At 41.5% G+C, this 13,129-nt stretch overlaps 1 protein-coding gene across 2 annotated transcripts in view; it reads left to right on the top strand.

The window, feature by feature from the left end:
* The first annotated feature begins 247 nt into the window (after positions 1–247).
* TMTC2 (transmembrane O-mannosyltransferase targeting cadherins 2) overlaps positions 248–13,129 on the top strand; it is a 437,070-nt gene continuing 424,188 nt past the window's right edge. The window contains exon 1 of one of the 2 annotated variants that reach the window (XM_082742213.1): positions 248–1,369. In XM_082742213.1, coding sequence (XP_082598339.1) covers positions 1,287–1,369 — 83 coding nt within the window. In that variant the 5' untranslated portion in view covers positions 248–1,286. The remainder of the gene's footprint in view (positions 1,370–13,129) is intronic. The other variant, XM_082742214.1, reaches the window with a different exon arrangement.

Below are 13,129 nucleotides of genomic sequence, written 5' to 3'. Positions count from 1 at the left end.
CCATTCATCTTTCTATTGACATTTGGGACGGCGGTAGACTCGGAGCTGCAATCTCTCCTCCTGAGATGCCCCTCAAGCTCTCCAGTACCCCCTCCCTTTTCGGCTCGCACCGTGTGAGCGTGTATGCGAGGTCGCGTCGGTGTTGGTGGCAAGGGAGGCTGCAGCCCTCGCCAAACCTGTTCTTCCTCTCCCGGTCCCCAGAAGTCCCTCCAGCTGACCGGACTTACGCCTGGCAGCGCTTGGCACGCGCAGCGCTGGGGCTGAGTCGGTGCCAGGCGCAGCCAGGCAGCAGCGGCGCGAGCGACCGTGTCCTCCGCGGTGTCGATTCTCTTCCAGCTCCTCCTCCCAGGGCGCCCTCCAGCTACCCCCCTGGGCTGTCTTCCAGCGGTTGCCCTTGGGTCCCGAGGGCTTTCCAGAGTGAAATCGAAGGTGAAAGAAACAAGAGGAGGGCGGGAGGTGGGTAGGAGGAGCCTCGGGCCTCGGGGAGCTGGGCGGAGCCTCCAGCCAGGGGGTAGGGTGGGAGGAGCCTCGGGGGGGAGGATCTGGGTGGAGAAAGGGGCCGGGCAAAGCCGGGATGGAGGGCGGCCACGCAGGCGCGGGGGGGGCCGCGCCGAGAACCCCACGCGGGAGCTTCGGGAGTCTCCAGCCGCCGCTCCTCACTTCACTGGAGAAGGGGCTGGGGCGGGGAGGGAGCTAATAAAGAGTGAATGAGCGGCAGCCGCTGTGGCGGCCGGAGTCAGCCAGAGCAGCACCGGAGCCGTGCGCCCGGGAGGCGGCGAGGGGAGGCGGTTCGCCTTGTCCCTCCTACCCGCCCCTCTTTCTCTCTCTTCCTCCAGCTGGTCCCAGAACCCTGCTGGGTCCGGTCCCTCTGCCCCCATCCCGCATTCTTCCACCTCCTCCGAGTCCCACTCCTCACCTAGGGCGCCCCGAACTGCCATGGGTTAGGGTGGGGGCCGCGAGCCGCGCGAAGGACCAGCCCTGTGCATCCGCCGGGGGGCGCGAAGCCCGAAAGACGCCAGCCGCTCGCGGGCGCCCGGCATGGGGAGCGTGGTGTGAGCCCGCACCCAGAGAGGACGCAGCGGCTGCGGAGACGGGCGCGAGGAGGAGGAGGAGAGCGGTGGACTGCAAGGACCCGAGGGAGGAAGGGAGGGACAAGAGGGTGGGGAGCTAGGAAAAAGTGAAGCTGGGAGGAGAAGGCGGCGGAAGGTGGGGATTGATGCTTCTGTTTTTTGTTGCCGCTGCTGCCCTCGCGCTGGGAGCCGAGCCGGAGGGAAGGCGGTGGAGAGATGATTGCAGAGTTGGTGAGCAGCGCTCTGGGGCTCGCCTTGTATCTCAACACCTTGAGTGCGGATTTCTGCTATGATGACAGGTAAGGGGTCGGCGGGCTGCGTGGGGACTCCGCGGTGGCTCAGAAGCTTCCCGCTTTAAGACTGAAGTGCGTCTTGGAGGAACTGGTCCAGCACCTGAAGGTTTAGGAGACGCGTAAACAGCACCCAGGGCAAACACCGGGGAAGCGAGCGCGCTGGGCGGTCTGAAGGAGTTTGGGTTCCTAGTTTGCAGCAGGTTCTTTCTCTTGCTTATTGGCTGCTGGCGAACGCTTAAGTTTCTTATCGGAAATCGCAGCAATTTGGGGAACTGTTAATGATCATATTAAATGGGGAAAAAAATGTCTTAGGTCTTTGTTGGTGCACATTGAGCGATTTTACGTCTGGGCTGGAAGGAAGCCGCTCCCCTCCTCTTAATAGATCTTCCCTGTAGCGCTTCCTTTTATTGATGGGACACTTTTATTTCCCGGGGAAAAAGCCACACTTTTGACAGTTATCAAAATAGTGGAAGGAAAGAATCGTACTCAGCTGCAACTTTCCCGTTGGACGTCTACGGTACTTACAGATAATGGTGCTGATGGGCTCTCCGGCTCCCCCCGCCTGGCTCACCAATCGATGGAGTAGCACTTTATAAAAGCCTGGGCTTTCATTTCTGTTTGGGAGTTTTACATTAGACGTTAGCGGTTCTTTTGTGCTAATTGGGGAAGAAGACGCCCCTAGAGACTGAAGTTGTCTTCTGCATTTGGGCTAGTTTGGGTGGCTAATGAGACCTGAACTGTGTTGTCAAAGAAACTGCATCGATTTCTGGAAAATGTCACACTTGTGCTCGTGTCTCTACCTATTTTTTAAATGTTGTTAGTGTTTAGAAACTGATGAAAAGCTCCAATAGCCATTAGGGAAAATTCCAATTTGTGCCTTTCCGGTGACTTAATCTGATTACAATTAAAACAGATGCATAATTAAAATATATTAGGGAGAACAGCACGCCTGGCTAAACTTATTAACCGTCCTGGGGTGTTTCATGCTCCATTGAAATTAAACCATCCAAAAAGTGAGCACAGATTTACTTTGACAGCTTTTCAGCAGCCTCTCTGGGCTATGGAAAGCGAATGGATCCCCAGGGTCAAGGCAAGGCAGAGAGTGAACTTAAGCAAAGTGGTTGATAGTGAGGGCAAGTGAAGGCAGAATCTTCTGTGGGTGGTACTTAGCCATGTTCTGTATTCTCTGGTGTACCCACTCTCTGGCTAAAAGCATGTTCATGGATATATGCTTGAAATCCGTGAATCTAAGTTTACACCCACATGTTTGTTATGAAATCCCCTGATAATAGGTGCAATGAAATAAAGCAAACTCTTCTTAATGCATTTTATGTAGTGTCTGTCAGAGACTGGTTGATAAGGAAGCCACTGCTAGACATAAACTTTTCCTTAACTTTTAAGCAGTGTATAGATCTAGCAATTATGTACATGGTCTGAGAAATAAATGGTCTTTGTGTAAGAGTGAGGTGAGCTGCTCTGTTCTTTCCATTTCTGTGTTACTGTGCACCTGCTCTTTCTGGGGAATGGGGAAAAAAGGCGCTTGACAGGGAAGAAAAAGGAATGGGAAGAAACAGCTCTTCCTTCCAAAGATGGGCGACTTTTCACTAAAATGAGCTCAGGGACGGATCTGGGTAGTTCTTGGTTTTGTTGGGGACAGTTTGAAAAGTAGTCATTTAAACTAAGAATAAAGAGTTTTGGGAAAAAAGTAGCTTGCTGTAGTACAGTAAGTATTGTAGAATACTGTGATAAGTCAGGCATTCCCAGAGTATGCTATCCTTTATTGCTGTTCAGTTCTTTAAAAATTATATCTCAGAAGAAAGCATCCTGTAAAATATGAAGACTTGAACTAAACTAAATTTGCATGTACATTTTTTCTGTAGATTTAATTATTATGTGTTCTTTAATCATCGGTCAGTAGTGGTAGGACTTTATAACATGGGGAGAACAGTGTGAGTGAGGGGATAAATTAGTTGTGCTTTGATGGTGGGCTTGCTCAATATATGACATATAGACTTTATATTATATTGTGATGTTAAGAGCCTGTAAATATAAATTGCCCTTGGCCACAACATGGAAGTGTATGTTAGTCTAAGTTTCTTAGTAGCAGAACTGCATATGCAGTCCTATACTCTTAAGAGTGTGCAGTCTTAACAGAATCAAACTTAGTTTTTATGTATCCTAGAAATTCTGAAACACCTTTTAGTAGCAGCGTGGAACTTGCTGGATGTCTGCATAGCATGCACAGTGCCAAGGTGCTCTGTAAATTGTGGCTTTTCGGATATACTTTTTATCTGCCTCCTCTAACTCACTGGTCTGTGGAGCAGGGAGAGAGCTGGGGAGTCAAGTGGAAACTGTAGGATGATGATAATGTGTTTACTTCCACTGCTCCATTTCAGACTACAAAGACTCAAGTTTAAAACGTTGTGTAAACGGCATCTGTGGATTCCACTGTGCTCACTCCCCCTGCCCCCGCCAAGAACTTTGTGAAATAGAGTTCTAGAAGGAGAGAGGCCAGGGCTGGGAGCAGCTCACAAGGAGGGAGATGGCTCTTACGCTTGACTTGCTTAACTAAATCAAGACTCTGCATTTTCGCTGAAGAATCTGGCATTCGCTGTAGGAGGGCTTTATATTGCTTCAGCTTAAACATTATTGCTGTGGTACTTCTCAAAGTTATCATTTCTTTTAAATATAGTGATCAAGTTTACTTTGTAAACTACATATATGATTTCTTCCACTGTTTGATGTAGCTTGGTTGAGATTAAGTGGTAATCTGAAACTTTTTTTGTAGCAAAATCGATTTCCCTATGGTAAAACTTAATATTTTACAAGTGTCTTAATGCTAAACTTAAGAATAAGGCTAGGATGTGATGAAACAAACCGAAGAGTAGAATTCATCGTATCTGATGAAAAAGCATATATAGTTTCAGCTTCATCCCCTTCTTCATCCCTTTGCCTTCAGTCTAGTCATGATTGTATTGAATCTTAAATTGTGGTTAGAGTCCAGTTGGAATGATAAATAAACAGTCTTTGCCAAATTCTAAGTCATCATGAATGTGACATCTTGAAGGACAATCTCATTTTCTGGAGAAATTTGGTGTTTAGGTCAGTGGAAAAAAAAACTTGCTGATCCCAAGTTCTCTGCTCTCTTATATATTTATTGAGGATAACATTGCATCATTTTCACCATATCTGCTTTAAAAGTACTATTAGAAGTTTTGCATTGAGATAAAAGAGGAGTCTGTTTACTTCAGAGTAGCAGAAGGATGCCATATCTATTGTTTTGTAGTCTGAATTCTTTTTGCACATATCACCTAATTGATGGCAAGCCCTTTAAGATGTATAACAAGTAAAAAGATAGTCAGCTAATACATATTTTTATTCTTGGGTGAATAAAATCATGCATTACTTAAAAAATGATAATTTGAGTTTTGGGAAGTGGGAAGTGGGTTTGTGGCTGCTTTGAAAATTGTTTTCCTTTTTGCCCATTTTGCATTTGTTCAACTTAACCTTGATCATTAACATGACCTTTGGGTTTCTTAGCTATCTCATTGTGCAATAATTGTCTGAAATTTGGAGGAGCAACTCCAAGGCCAAAATTTCTATTTTTGCATCAAAACTACCCCAAACTCTTAATAGCGTGTTCCTAATTTAGTTATTCACTAATTTAATTTATAAATATAAATCTGATTTTATAGAGACATGAGTTAATTCAAAGTCATAAAGATTTTGACTAACAGCATTTAAGATGAAGGAATGGAGGATTTACTGCATGATACCTTTTTTTTTTCTTTTAAACCATTTTTTCTTAAAGATATTCAACTATTCCTTCTAGTTGACCTTTTGAAGTGACTATCTGTTTGGGTTTTGAGCTGGTATGATAAGAATCCCTTATGAAATGATCAATCACTCTGTTAACTTCCTGGGTGGCTCAGTGGGTTGAGATTTTCTTTAATGGACTTGCAGTGGACCAATCTGGGATTGTTACCTTACAGTTCTAGTATGTTCAACCATTGAAGTCATGCTTGGTATTTAGTAAAATCCTGTTTAGGAAGCATTGCTCTAAGATCAAGTATAGAAGGAAGAAGTTTGTTTTGTATCCAGAGTTGTCCCCTCAGGTCTTTATTGGAAGAAGTTACTGTGTACAAGGGTGTTATTTGACCAATTTCCTTCCAAGTTTATGATACATTGGAAAATATGCAAGTGGTTACAGTTTATAGTTTATATATTTTAATATATTATAATATAATATATATTATATGTAATATATATAATATAATTTTATATTTAATATTTTAATATGATCTTTTACTTTCTAACAAAGTTTAGTCAGATCTATGCAGAACAGGTTCATTTTGCTGCTTGAACAAGTACATCTCTTAATAGTAAATTAAAATTAGGTGAAGCCAGTATGGACTACTTTGCCTTACTTTCAGTGAGCCTGTCACGTGGGGCTTATCCTAGCGAATGACCCAGATACAAGCACTGAATGGACATGTATAAATGCCACTGGGAAAATTATGGCTTGCCAGCCATCTGTCTCTTAGTTGTCTTTATATATGTATATGTGTGTGTGTGTGTGTGTGTGTGTGTGTGTGTGTGTATAATATATATATTATAATAATATTATGTATGTATAGTTTTTTGGGGGGGTTATATTATTAGTTTACATTGGTATTCTCTGTTTAGTTTTTTAGGGCTAACGTGCCCCTGCGGGAACACTGAATTCCTCGAAGCTATAATTCTGAAATAGCTAGAACCTTTTGGATTATTCCAACATGAGTTAGGAGTACAGTTCGTCTTCTGAATCTCTCTCTGTTGCTGTTTTGTACATTAAAAACACTTATTTAAAATGCCCATGATGTTACTGCTGTTTATCATAAGCAAAGGGTACATTCCTCAGGAACAGGCCCTTCATAATATTAGGAAAAGATAAAGTTTACCCTTGTCACTCTGAAAAATGACAAACATTTCAACACTATTATTTTCACTTAATAGGCTTTTAACACAGTAACATTTACCTTTTAAATTTTTTGGTTTTCTCTTATGAGCTAAATATGACAACAGCTTTGTGTACCTACTTTAATGGCTTCACAAAAGTGACACGTGTGGCAGCCTTGATGGGAAGGACAAATGGGTTGTTGAATGTTAAGACCCCTCTTCTATGAATAGCAGTCCTCGTTTAGAGCCTGGTTGAAAAAAAGGGGAGAGGCATATAACCAGGAATTGTGTGCTTTCTGTTTTTCATAGGATGAAAAAAGCATAATATTTTGAATAATTACAGGTGTAATTGTGCACAATGCTAGATGGCTTTTTTGAAGATTTGGTTTGTATGTACTTCTGAGGAATAAATGAGTCCACTCAATAATTCACTAATTATGAATACTCCTAAACGTACGCATCTCACGTATGTGATGCATGATACAAACACCAGCTGGTCATCCTTGTCAACAAAGCATCTCTACCTTTCTGTCCTTGTCCGACCTGTATTGTAGCTGGTGTTGTAAAGTATTTGAATCTGGGAGTCTGATGATAGACTTGTAAAAATGCTGATAGACTGTCCTTTAGCAGAATCTCACTTGCAGTTAGCCATGTTTATTTTGACTGATACTCATATTTTAAAACTTAGATTGGGGCTCTGCTGGCTTCATTCCCAGAACAGCCATGTGGAGCAACCATGGTAGGTGGCTTGGACTGGCCATGTTATTGGTCTGGTGCTCACTGGCACTGTGTTCGTACGCATAGGGTACCTCTCCCAAATGATGTCCTTCCTATTTGTCCAGATCAGTTGTTTTCCTTGGAGGAAAACACCTGGAGTTAACTAGATTTGCCTCGACTGGTCATAGGGATTGAAGACTTTTGCCTCAGATTTTTTCCCCCTGTATTTTCTAGGCAGATAATTCCATTAAGATGCGGCACTATCAAATTTCTATTGATCTTTTCTTCCTCTGACAGTTTAACTTTTCAATCATATTTGTCAGTTTCTCTTGTACTCAAGATTTCCTAGAATCAAAGGTAAAAATGTTCATTTCAGTCTTTTAGAAAATTTTTGAGATTACCATTTGGGGGTCAACTATGACTTTTTTTTTTTTTTTCCTTACAGCTAAATAGGAAAGAATTGAGTAAGGCTATCCACAGAGGAAAATTTTTAGAAGGTAGGAAGACTGAAATGAGTTGTTTTCAAGATGCTACATGAGAAGTTGCTCTCCTGTTTTTAGAGTAATTTATTTTCTTTAAGGACATTTCCTAATGTGTAGTTAATTTGAACAATTAGAAATGATTGTTTTGAAGATGAAATGGGCAGAGATCTTTATTTGCTCAGGTCTAAAAATTAATGTGCAAAGGAGATTAGAACTGAACATTCTAACTTCACCTTTAGATCCCATTTTATTGCGGGATTAAATGAAATTACTAAAGGTACATATAGGCCTCATAGCTTGAGGACAGTGCTATAGTATCTGTTTTAAGAGTGCTTTCGTATTCGGTAGAGGAGGTGCTGTTGGCTTATGATAATTTGATGTAAGCTTTGGTTTCTTGATTTCTTTGCCGATGTATCTTATGATATCGGAGTAAGGCAGGGTATGACTAAGACACCACGTAGTCACAGTCAGGGAGATTGACTAAATTACATGATTTGTCAAATGAAACATACATCAGTGCCCTTGCAATAGCAGCTGTGTCCTAGGTCAAGTGAAATGTTTTTGTCAGACCCCTTTGTCTTCAATGATTACCCTTCATTTCTGTGGCATTTGTTACAATAAATGTGTCATTATTCCAACAAAACATTAGGGTAAAAAAACAAAAACAAAAAACCCAACAAGTTTACTACAGGCTTATGCTTGTGATTTCATTAGGGAACAACATATAAAACAGTAGTGCCATGGGATAAAGGAATTTACTGACATTTGAAACTGAAAAAAATCACGAGTTTTGATAATGAAAGTGTTTTTTTCCTAACCGTGATTCCAGATTATTGATTTCTTTAGAAGTGGAAAGTTTTGACTGTGCTCTCCTAGAAATTCTCACTTGGCATCATTTAGGAGTATTTTAACTTCAAAGGATGTGTTATTTGCTGAAGAGTGGCCACTGGGGCGCAATATGGCTCTTGACATTTTGAACAGTGTTAAGTGATGGTACTGAAGTATTTCAAACAGCCATGTTTCAGCATTGTTTAAAAATCCAGTGGGAAGAATGGCAATCCATATAAGCCTGCATTCTTGGAATTCCTTGGGTATTAATTTTAAATGCAGTTCACAAGTTTGGTTTTTATAAAATAAGGTTTTTTTTTTTTTTAAATGAAAGATGAGTAATTTCAGTGAAATTTTTTACAGCTGTGTCTTATGAAATTTTGTTTTCTTTTTTGAATTGCTTATAAGTATTCTATTAAGAGACTGAAAGGATGCAGACCACAGCCTTGTTGTTTGTCTTGGCTTTCATCTCTTAGCTGGGTTAGATTCCTATGTTTAGGACATTGTTATAAAGCATATTATTATTGAATTTCTATTTTAAACCCTAGATTATAAAACTAGTCTATGAGAGAGGCAGGTAAGTGAAAACACTATGGGAAAAGTAAATGTTTTGTTTTTGTGAATTTCCAATTTGTTCCACCATGAAAGCAGGCCTATCCTGCTTTCTTTTCTGTTAATGGAATCTCTTGGATTAATAAGGCAAGTCAGTAGTTTAATTTTTTATAATGTCAGTGTGTGTTGAAGTAATATCCCTACAAACTGTGTCTTCAACGGGAGGTGACTTGGGTGGTGGCTATGAAGACTACATTGGTAGACTTGACCACTTCTCTTAGTTTGGAGAAGACGTGTTGTCATCCCAAAGCCATTTGGGAGAAGTGGTTGTTGAGGTTAGGGTGGGCAGCTGACATGTTTTCATATGGGGACCTTTCTCATTGTTTTATTAACTGTCTTTTGGCTATTTCTACCTTTCTGTCTTCAGGTTTTTTAAAGGTATTGTAAATACTGAGCCTGCTGCCTTGAATTGTAAAAGATGTCTTAAGTCTGTAGGTAGGATGCTTGGGTCCAAATATTTTGTCAAGTGTACTTCTTTTAGAATAGGACATTCCCCTCCTCCTCCAAATAATTAACTATTGGACTGGGCTCTCGAAGCCATTGAAAAGAGCTCATTTTGACAAAGTAAGCTTCTACTGACAAATTTTCCAACCACAAATTTGCAGAAGAAAAGTTTTCAGATGATGAAGAAGTTTAATCAGGCAAAAAGACATTTTTATTTGCAGAAATAGGCCCTTCAGAGGGAGGCAATTATTTATAGCTGATGTGAAAAACCGGTATACCTGAATTCATTTGGTAAATCTCATTTAAAACAGGAAGGTTAGTCTATTGAAAAAAAAAATGATGCTGAATTGTGTCACCGAATTTATATTAAAGAAAGGAGGTTTTATACTGTCACCCACTCCTACAGGGTTATGTACTGATTTAAGCAAAGAAAATGTGAATTTGAGATTTAGAATCTATGAAAGAAACCAGTGTGTAGCCTGAAATTACTAACTATACTTTGCCACAAATATCTAGTCTTTTATTTAAAATATCCCATTGGAAATGATCTCTAGGTTTCCTTCCTCCATCTCTGTGTTTAAGAGAGTCTTTGTATTTTTTTCTTTTAAAAACAGTGGTGTTTTTGGCATTTGTTCCATGTTGAATAGAAAATGAAATTTCACTGCTTTGAATCTCTTGTATGTCATCAGCATAAAAAGTGTAAACCATTTCTATGACAGAGTATTGAGTAGCTACTTTTGAATTCGTGCCTGACAAGACTGAGGATGCCCATGACAGACAAGGGGGTTTTAGACCTGCTGCTCTCATAACTTGCTCCCTGCCTTCATCCTTCAATATGGATGATTGCCTTTTAGAAAGTCTTTTATTTATTTTTATTTTTATTTTTTTAAAGGATTTCATTTATTCATCTGACAGAGATCACAAGTAGGCAGAGGCAGAGAGAGAGAGGAGGAAGCAGGCTCCCCACAGAGCAGAGAGGCCGACACAGGGCCGGTTCCCAGGACCCCGGGATCATGACCCGAGCCGAAGGCAGAGGCCCAATGCACCGAGCCACCCAGGTGCCCCTAGAAACTCTTTTATAACCATTCTTTTTAAGATTTTATTTATTCATTTGACAGACAGAGATCACAAGTAGGTGGAGAGGCAGATAGAGAGAGAGGGGGAAGCTGGCTCCCCGCTGAGCAGAGAGCCAGACGCAGGCCAGATCCCAGGACCCTGAGACCACAACCCGATCTGAAGCAGAGGCCCAACCCACTGAGCCACCCAGGCACCCCCTAGAAACTCTTTTAAAATGTAGTTTAAATCTCCAGTTTCTTGGAGTCAGATGGATCACTTGGATTCTCCTAAAGCAACATTTTTGGGCTGGGCCTCTTGTTGGATCTTTTTCCATCTAGATACATGTATATATTTCTAGATCAGTGCTTCCCAAACTTCTTTGTACCACCAGATCACCTGGGGAGTGAAAATGTATGTTCTGAGGCAAATCATGATATAGACTTTTAACTATGGAGAACCAAGTGGTGGTGACTGGGAGGGGGGGGTCAGGGGTAAGGGACTTGGGGGTCAGGTGGGAGATGGGTCAAATAGGTGATGGCGGTTAAGGAGGGCACTTGTGACGATGGAAGTGCTGAATCACTATATTGTACACCTGAAATTAATATAACACTGTATGTTAACTGACCAGAACTGAAATAAAAACTTAAAGAAAAGAAAAGAAAAATGGATAAATTTTAAAAAAGAAATGCAAGCTCTGCCTGGAGTGAGCCTCAGAGTACATTTCTTCTTTTGCAGGTGCTCCAGCTGATGGTGGTACATGAACCCCTTGAGTAATAAGACTCTGTTCCTTTTAAGTGTATTACATCAGCTCGGTCTGTTTCATAGAACTTTGGAAAGATTGCCTAGTACCCGGGTGGAATAAGATTGAGGATAAGGTGCCTGTTCTTTGTGTGTGAGCTTGGCCATCTTAGTTAATCTTTATGTTTTGTTTTCACATTTGTTCAGTCACCACATCTTTAAATTGATCTGATGGATTTGAGGGGTTGTGTAGATTTTGAAAAGGTAGAGAGCCTGTTGAAATTCTAGAGATGATCTCTATTGAAATATCTGTCACCATCTTGTATTACAATATCGTCTTCCTTGTAACACGACTAGGGAGACAGATGTTGGATTCTGATTTTGACAAATAAACTGATACGCAGTATTCTTAGGCTTTGGACGTGACGAATACTGATGCCTACATCGAGTCTGGTCAGTGCCTTTATTGGCTTGTACTTCTGTCAAACAATCCCTTGTAAGGAAACTTGGCTTACATTGTGTGAAGACTTTGCAGACTTTAGGCAGGCAGCAAGAAATAGATGTTGAGGCAGCTGGGAGTAGGGAAAATAATGATTTCTTAGTGATATTCAGGCACTGGGCAATGCTGTCATGGGAGAGCAGATAGGATTAGAAATGCCTGGACGCTTGTCTTTTTTTTTTTTTTTTTAAAACTTGGTACTTTTTGCTTTAGCCTTTGGGCAGTTTTGGAGGGCTTTCTGGGTAGGTGGCTGCCCTATCTATATGAAATTTTAACTTCTTACTAATAAACATCTTTTTAAAGAACTCATCATATAGGTAATGATTATCTCTTTCTTCTTAAAATACTATGCTGTGCACTAGAGGCAGTGTCGTGAAGGAAGATTGGGCCAGGATCAAAGACTAGGATTTCAGCCGTGCTATTACATGGTATCGAGCTCTGAAACTGTCTTAAAATGGATCAGGACGTGGAAATAACAACAGGTGACCACAGCGTGAGCATGAAATGAAATCGTATGGTGAATGTTCTCTGTGTGTTTTAAAAAGCTACACGGTTATACCCTTCGACGTGGAGGGTCTTAGCCTGAAGGTGAATGACCCCAGTATCGCTGCACATGAGCATCTGAGAACAGAGCTGTGTCCCAGTGCATGTCGTTGCTAACTTTTTCACTTGGCGTTAGTGGTTGAGATCTGCCGTCCCGGCTTCTGTTGCCACTTCTACGCCCCAGCTCTGCTTCTCATCTCTGTCCACCCTCACAGTGAGCGGTCCCAAGTCTCACAGTTTTTGCTCTCCTGTATTTCTTTTCTGTTGCTTTCCCTATGTTTCTGGCCTCTGTGCATGGAGGGTTATTTTGAATAGACATTCCGGCCAATCTGAACGCTTCTTTCCTTCTGCGGAGTAAAAGGACCAATTACAGTGCATCGGGTGTAAATAATCTTTGGTACTTTGGTTCTGCTTGGCAGGATGTATTATTACTGGGTACTCATGGTCTCCCTCCTCAATGACAGCCCTTTTTCTTTCGGGAATATGTTCAGATTCAGAGGCGTTCTGGCAGCCTGGTGATTAGGGAAGCTGTATGTCAGATAAGCCAACGTTTTCCTGCGTGGAAATGTTTGTGTTAATCAGGATGTATTGAGACTTTGCAGTAAGGGCATTCAGTACATGTGCTGGATAGCAGCATCCACTATTTAAACCTGCTGACACAGTTTTGTAACTAACTAGAAACCATTTCTTTCTTTTAGCTCTTTCCAAGCAACAGGGTGGCAAAAGGAGAAAGACCTGGAGAAGTCTGGAGTCAGATAATCTAACCCCAGAACTATTACTTGTTAGCTGTGTAATTTTGATTGTTACCTAAACTCATTCAGCCTCGGCTTCCTGTTCTATAGAAGGAGGGTAGCAATACCTACTTGATAGAGTTTTCAGAAGAATTTAATGAAGTAAGTTATCTAAAGT

The sequence above is a fragment of the Mustela nivalis genome (genome assembly GCF_964662115.1).
Source record: "Mustela nivalis genome assembly, chromosome: 7".
NCBI lineage: Eukaryota > Metazoa > Chordata > Mammalia > Carnivora > Mustelidae > Mustela > Mustela nivalis.
The sequence above is the reverse complement of the archived record's forward strand: the minus strand, read 5'-3'. Positions and strand labels throughout refer to the sequence as shown.